Raw genomic sequence first — 7,517 nt, 5'->3', positions numbered from 1 at the left:
CTAAGATCTCCCCGCCATCAGCCAAAAGAAACAAACAAGTAAATATATCAAGGCTTGGAGAAGCAGTCATTTAACCGTGCACTTCTTCTCTCCGAGCTGCAACAGTGAATCACGTAAGTAATCATGCACGTTCTCATATTGTTACTTTTGCACCGCATTGATACTCATGTTGCAAGATTTGCGTGAGCTTTAGGGCATATATACCACCATCCTTTGACTTGTATGCATATCGACCATTTCTTTTCTTGCACTTCCGTTTAAGTAATTATAGCGAATCAAGCAATGTTTCCATGGCATGCTCGGAAAGCATTTATCGGCTTTTTCACATGCCATCACGTTGGGCGGCTGAAAATCCAGCGGAAAATAACTAAACACACGCGTACAAGCCCTCGCGCCTATATATAAAACTCGATGCAGCTTTTCCGCTCCTCGCTGCCTGCAAGAAGTAACTAATTCCCAGTTTCCCACATCTCCTTAATTTCCAGTGCAAGGGCAGCCTGAACCCTCGCTTAATCCAATGGAAGTTCGACGAGTTCTATACATGAAAGGAGGCGTTGGCGACGAAAGCTACGCCAGGAACTCCACCATGCAGGTATGTATGTGTGATTCCAAGCAACATCTAGGGATCTAATTTACTCTTCCAGAGCGATCGGGGCTAACTCCCCATTTCCATTTCTCCTTGCAGGGCACCATACTGTCGTTAACGAACACCGTGGTGCAGGAGGCGGTCACGGACATGTACTGCACTACCTTCCCCAAAAGCATCGCCGTCGCTGACTTGGGCTGCTCCTCGGGGCCCAACGCGTTGCTCGTGGCCTCCGAGATCATCGAGACGGTGAAGCGGAAGTGCCGCCAGCTGCGCCGCCGGCTGCCGGAGTTGAGTCTGCTGCTTAATGACCTTCCAGGGAACGACTTCAACACCATCTTCAGATATCTGCCTGAATTCTACCGGCGGAAGGGGCTGAACCAAGGGAACGGGACAACGCATGGGCGCTGCTTCGTGTCGGCGGTGCCTGGCTCATTCTACGGGCGGTTGTTCCCCAGCAAGAGCTTGCATTTTGTGCATTCCTCTTCCAGCCTCCATTGGCTCTCTCAGGTTGTTTTCGATCCTTTTGCTTTAGCTAAGTCGATTGGGTGTTCCTACCTGCGGTAACCTACCAAGCTTATTTTCTCTTGAAGGGATTACGAAAAGTTTTTTGTTTTTTTCATCTAAAGAGAGGCTTCAGCGACCCGGTTTTTATTCGATAAGCACATATTTTGTACATAATATATACACTGAAGTGGTTGGTGTGGTCTGGTTTTCAGCCTGTCGTGACCGTGGCCACGCACCGTCGCATGGTGCACAGCGTTAAGTTTCCGAAAGATTTCCAAACGTTGTCCTGAGTCCATGGCCGACAAAGAAACTAGTAGTCGGAGCGGCCCAATGTATTTGAAGGCCTGAAGCCATTTTGTGTTTGAGGCCTTCCCAGCAATGGGCCGGTCTAATACGAACTCATAGGGGGCCTTTTTTTTCCTTTCATTTTGTCTTTGAGGCCTTTCCTGTGGTGGGCCTTCTTTAGATCGGAGCCTTAGGCGGCCGCCTAAACTGCCTAAGAGTTGGGCCGGTTCTGCGAACGAAAGAGAGAGAGAGAGAGTGGGGAGGGTCATGTAGCCATTACTGCTACTCCACCATGACCGATAACAGCCAGTAGCGCTCGACAAAGAACCAAGGTCAGAAAACTAATTCTATGTAGTAGAATACGCTCATTAGGCTATTCTACGGGGTGCCGAAGATCATGGTAGGATGTATCAACTAGATAATATATATTGTCATCTCCGTCCATGTATATGTCATATTTTCTTTTAAATAATATATATAAGTCTTTGTGGAAGCCCCTTGGAGAGATCTAACACCAGAGTTTGGCCAAGCTAAGAGAACCATGAATAACTATAACTTCTCCATGTAAAAGACTCACCGGATGACCTCCGGCTTACATGGCCGGTTGGGCCCTCCGTCGGTGCGTTAAAGGTGTATTTTTCTAGGACCCAGCTAACATGACCGAGATGGAGGAGATCCATTGCATGTTTCTGTTTGCCAGCCAACTGACAGTCCTGTATGTACATCATTATGATAGATGGTAATGACAAATATTGACACCTTCAATATCTATATTAATTTAACGTGACAGTAACATATATTAATCTACATGTTTTAGAATAAATTAATATACTAACATTAATGAAATAAAAATACATAGTAGCTACTTTGTGCACGAAGTTGGCTCACACTAAACCACTTCCAACCTTTGTCATCAAGAAATTTGTTTCCTCCTTACAAAATATATATCAAATACGGATTCCAACTCCATGCAATAATTTCTCTGTTTTATTTTTATTTTTTTTGATGTTAATGGAGAAGGTCCGGAGACCTTCCCCATGCTTTACACGCAACAAGTTCTTACTTTAGATGTTGAGAGATCATGATGAACATCTTTTATCATCCACAATTTTAACAATGACAATTAGAAAAATTTACAGTACAAAGCTTTTTTTATTTGTTTTGCTTCTTTCTCTCAAAGATATCACTTGTTTCAATATTCAAGTTTTAAGATCTTCTCAAGAGAAGAAAAATGAAGTTTTGAGAGAAAAGAAAGGTCATAAACACCGAAAAAACTTTTCATGACAGACTATATGTTTAAAGAATTTTAGCATTGTTGTGAAACCTCTAAATTCTTTTTATGCGCCAACACTGCTATTGGCTTGATATATACCTTTTTTTGCATTGAGGCTACATGATGAATTCATATAGACCATGGTTATAAAATTGTTTACGAGCCTTGGGATTAAAATCAAATTTCTATGAAATGTAAATGCATGCGATGTGTCAGCCAGGCTTGGCTGTGCTGGTCCAGGTTCCAATTAATCTTGGTAGAGGTATTCCCACTACAACTCTCCATAAACGAGAGAGAGGGGTGGGTGGGTGGAAGGGAGAGTATGTGATGCACTGATTAGCTCGGGCCACTATCACAGGTGGGTAGATGGGAGGGAGAACATGTGATGTTTTTTTTTTTTTTTTTTTTGCTAAAAATGATGGTATCATACATAACGTGTATAGATACAACTAAGAAAATCAAAAAACAAAACATCACGGAGTGCACTAAAAATCTCCGCCTCGCCCATCCATATATGGGCCCCTGAGTGGTTAGCACATTGAATTGACACAACATACCCTAATCTTTATAAGAGTTCCAGTAGCAGTAGCTTCTTTGACAGCTTATCCAGTAAGACAAGATGCGCAAGCAAGTCTATCAGAACGAGATACCGATACAAATACCGTCGGGGTAAGCCAACAAAGAAGGCCACCCAATCCGCGGCCCCATTCGCCTCACAAAATACATGCTTCGCCTGAATGACCATCCCATCACGAACTAAGGCTTGGATGTCCCTTAGTAGCGGGTGGTTGTCGCCAACCCTCCTGACATCTGCAGAATTCACCCAATGATTGTCGCGGAGTTATCCTCCAAAAGGACCCTCCTTGCTCGCAGAGCATGCCTGACTTATACAGTCTAGACTGGGCCACTCTCAACTCTGCCCCTAGCACCGAGGTGTCAAACAACTGGCATCCCCCAGTAGCAATCACCCTCGAATCCGAACCTCTAACAACAAAATGGGAGAGGTCGTTGGATCAGCCTTAGCCAGGGTTTCTTGTTTGGCCATTAAATTGGTTCACAGAGAATTTCTGCATGTTTAATTGTAGCCTTATTTTGAAAATTTAACATGCTGCATTGTATTACAATTATGATCGCAGGTGCCTCCTGAGCTTCAAAGTGAATCCAACATGCCACTGAACAAAGGAAAGATCTTTATTTCCAAGACAAGTCCTCCTTGTGTTTCAGACGCATACGCAAAGCAATTCCACAGGGATTTCTCATTGTTTCTGAAGTGCCGTTCCGAAGAAATAATCACAGGAGGCCAAATGGTGCTAACATTTATGAGCAGGAGAAGTTCAGACCCTGTAGTTGAGGAGCATAGCTACCTTTGGGAACTGTTAGGGCAAGTCCTCATTGACATGGCCTCAGAGGTATTCTTTTTTGCTCATATTAACTTCGCAGGATAGTTCTCGCTCTTGAAAAAGCTGCATCCTACTCTAATTAGCAAAGATCGAAATAACCAACAGTTTGCAGATCTTTATCAGCCACATGACAGGTGACATAAGAATTTTTTTTCTCGTCACATTCCACCATAGTTCCTTTGGTTATCCCTTTCCAAGCTTGGAAGATGAGCTTGACAAAATGTATGTCTTAATCGATACAGCACATGCAAATAAATATACAAGAAACAATAATCTCTCTCTCTCTCTCTCTCTCTCTCCAAATTTTCTCTCTTATTCCACTAAAGTTGCAGACTTTGACCTTTGTACTATTCTGATAGGGCCTTATTGAAGTGGAGAAGGTAGATTCCTTCGATGCTCCCTTTTATACACCATCTCCAGAGGAGCTGAAGCATGAGATTGAAAGGGAAGGCTCATTTGCCATTAAAAGCCTAGAGCTCTTTGAAGCAAGCTGGGAGGCAGCACACAACCATCAAAATTGTTATAACAAAGCCACCAAAGAGAAGGATCCTATGCTTGAGGAGCTAAGCACTGCCCAACGCATAGCTAAGGGAATTCGAGCAGTGACCGAGTCCATGCTAGAGAGCCATTTTGGAGAGGCTATGATTGAAGATATCTTTTCGAGGTACTGTAGACATTTGGAGGACTATTGCTCTAGTAATGACACCAAGCTATTCAACATAGTGATTGCCATGGTAAGGAAGTAGAAGAATCTCTGTACGGTAAGCTTGCATACCTTGGATCTATTGATAAACATGAGTGTCATCAGTTGGTAGTATGTATTCAATTTTGCAACTGCACTTGGTGGCATATTTTTTGATGGATTATCCTGTAAGTAATGCAAGTAGGATTTCAAGTAATCAGAATAAAAGGTAAAAAAAGAGTGTTCAGATACAGCGCGCCCTTTCAAAATTTTGGTATCATAAATGTACCAAAAAAGGTTACAATAATGCCAATATCCTCAAATATCAGCAGCCCCTCGGAAACATTTATTTGGCGTAACAACGGGGATAACAGCCATTATTTTCCCAGTTCTTGCTCAACTGGAGGTGCCCTGGAATAAAATGACGGTGGTTACAATGAATATAAAAAAGACGTTAATTTTATCAGCATGCATAGTAGAAAATATCATAAAACAAATAACGGAGGCCTTGTAAAAACGTTAATTTCTCCTTGGAAGAATGTGCTTCCATAATTGGAAATTATTCATCCATTATTTCCTTTCCAAAATGACTAGTTAATTAGACTAGATTCAACTACTGCTCTTGCAGCATTTGCTAGTACTTTGGAGTGATAAAGCAACCATCGCCACCTCCATGGTCAACTTCTTTATTCCATTTTACTTCTTCAAGTCGATTGATTGCAAAGGATCCTTCGGGCTGGACCAAGTTCTCTGGCTCCTTGACATAAGGTCCATGGTAAGGTAGATCGAAAGAAACCATTTACTGACTCCTTGTCAATTAGACCCTATTGAATGAGATTTTGCTTTCAACGACATATTAAAGTACAAAACTGAGATTTATTTAGGACTAAAATATTTTATTTGAAAATAGAAAGATACATACCCTTGATACCATGAGCATCAACGCATGTGCCGATTCATCCTACATGCAATAACATTCTTCAGTGCATGGATCTTCAGTTGTCCTCCTCGAGTAAAAAGAAGTAAAATCCCTAGGAATTGGAAGTGTCCAGAATAAGCTTTAAGCACTGCAGGAGAGCTTGTTCTTTCTAGAGAGATGTTGTTCAAAGCCACCTTTTCTTTTTCTTTTTTTTTTCTAAAGAAAAGGGGTAGGGGGGAGGAAGGGACAAGCCCACCCCCGCGTAACAGCCCCCACTGGGCCCCCGCCCCGCCAGGAGAATATTCGATGCGGGCAGAAATGGCCGTGTGTTGGGCACCCCGACCGGTTTTACTCATGCCTTCCCCACCCATGGGCCCGGCTTAGCTACCCCTCTAGGCTCTGGCTCGAGTCCCAAGTGTGAGTACGTCACACCTGGCACCACTCCGGCTACTAGCGGTCCAAGAGCGATCCTATACCTCATGTCCAAGCAGTGGCCGAAGCCACATTTTAATCATCGCCGCAGCACCTCGAACTTGGAACCATGAAGTTAGAATTCCCGCCCAGTACCACTAGGCTACCACCTTGGTGGTAAGCCACCTTTTCATTCTCCAGTCCTTCGGGGACCTGCCGTTTGTTATTGTCACTTGTAATATAAATTATGAAAGAATTTTTTTATTTTTATGTTTAGAAGTATAAGTGATTGACAAATATTTACTCTTCGATATCGATACAATTTTAACTGGTTCTCTATAGATTCTTGAATCATTTGGAGGCATGGATCTTGAATCATTTGGAACCATGCAGGCTAAGCTTTGAGTCCGGCCTCTTGCATTGCGGGCGAAGAATGACAGCAACTTTGGTCTGGCCCAAGCCATCAAAATACACCTCAAGGCAGAGGACCAGAAAATAGAAAGCTAGCAATCTTTAAGTTAATCCATTTAGATATAAGCGTACTACAACTTCTCTCTTAATCTAATTTTGGGTACCACGCATGGATCAGGTCAGATTTTTCCACTTCTGCCGGATCACGAAAACCACTTCTTCTAAGCCAGCTAAGCCGGGTTAAGGCACGAAGGTATATATATATATCCTTTATTTTCTTAAAAGAAATTGGATGGTACTAGTCTCATCCTTTTTTCTGCAAAAATAAATTAAAACTAAAAAAATAAAAATAAAAGATGCGTATGATTTGATGACCATTAGAATCGTTTGGTGGTGCACGGGCTGCACCACCGAGTGCCGTGCAGCTTTCGATGACTGCCATCAAGAGATGGATAGCTATCAAACAATATATATCATGTATAATACAATATGTGCTCGTGGACTATCTTATTTGATGGTCATCGAAAGCTGCATAGTATTCTACCGTGCCGATTGTATACCGTCGGGATTTATAATGATGGGCACTGAAGACCCAGGCTTGGATACTTTCTTTGTTCAGCTTAAAGAAAAACAAAAGTGAAGAAAATAAAAGATCAAGAATGGATGACATTCAGGTGAGACTTGCCAGCAACAAGTCCACCAAGTATAGGAACATATATCAGCATTCAGCAATCAGGGCTACTATGGTATAATAGGCCATCCAAAAAGACTTTTTTGGTGGATAATTTAATTTCATCTGTCACAGATGATCCTAAGATGCAAGAGATGGAAAAGCATGAAAAGATCAATTGCTAACTCAATATACAAGAAAATAAGTGCATCAGCAATCCTGGCTAGGAGACCATACAATGGGGGAAAAAAAAGAATTAAAAAGATGAAAGTTGGTAGATGAGGATAACTTCGAAAGGCATCATGATACTCCCCCAGAGTGGCCTACTCTTCTTTACTATCATTAATTTTGGAAGAAAAAAAAAGGGACAGAC

General features: G+C 42.2%; 1 protein-coding gene across 1 annotated transcript; it reads left to right on the top strand.

The window, feature by feature from the left end:
* On the top strand, window positions 1-5,174 carry LOC120110975 (putative jasmonic acid carboxyl methyltransferase 2). Its single transcript, XM_039127030.3, has 4 exons — window positions 1-592; window positions 686-1,096; window positions 3,788-4,060; window positions 4,411-5,174. Exons 1-4 carry the CDS (start codon window positions 518-520, stop codon window positions 4,795-4,797), a joined length of 1,146 nt encoding a protein of 381 aa, XP_038982958.3. The 5' UTR covers window positions 1-517; the 3' UTR covers window positions 4,798-5,174.
* The last annotated feature ends 2,343 nt before the right edge of the window (window positions 5,175-7,517 follow it).

The sequence above is a fragment of the Phoenix dactylifera genome, chromosome 7, assembly GCF_051530095.1.
Source record: "Phoenix dactylifera cultivar Ajwa chromosome 7, Ajwa_hap1_PhDact_Kaust_v1.1, whole genome shotgun sequence".
NCBI lineage: Eukaryota > Viridiplantae > Streptophyta > Magnoliopsida > Arecales > Arecaceae > Phoenix > Phoenix dactylifera.
Note: the sequence above shows the minus strand (reverse complement) of the source record. Positions and strands in the feature narration are given on the sequence as shown.

What these genes read in the sequence shown, in the direction of transcription:
- LOC120110975 (XM_039127030.3), top strand. Translation starts at nt 518, where the DNA reads ATGGAAGTTCGACGAGTTCTATACATGAAAGGAGGCGTTGGCGACGAA. An exon ending in CCAGGAACTCCACCATGCAG is followed by an intron (nt 593 to 685) that starts GTATGTATGTGT and finishes TTCTCCTTGCAG; the next exon opens with GGCACCATACTGTCGTTAAC. An exon ending in GCCTCCATTGGCTCTCTCAG is followed by an intron (nt 1,097 to 3,787) that starts GTTGTTTTCGAT and finishes TTATGATCGCAG; the next exon opens with GTGCCTCCTGAGCTTCAAAG.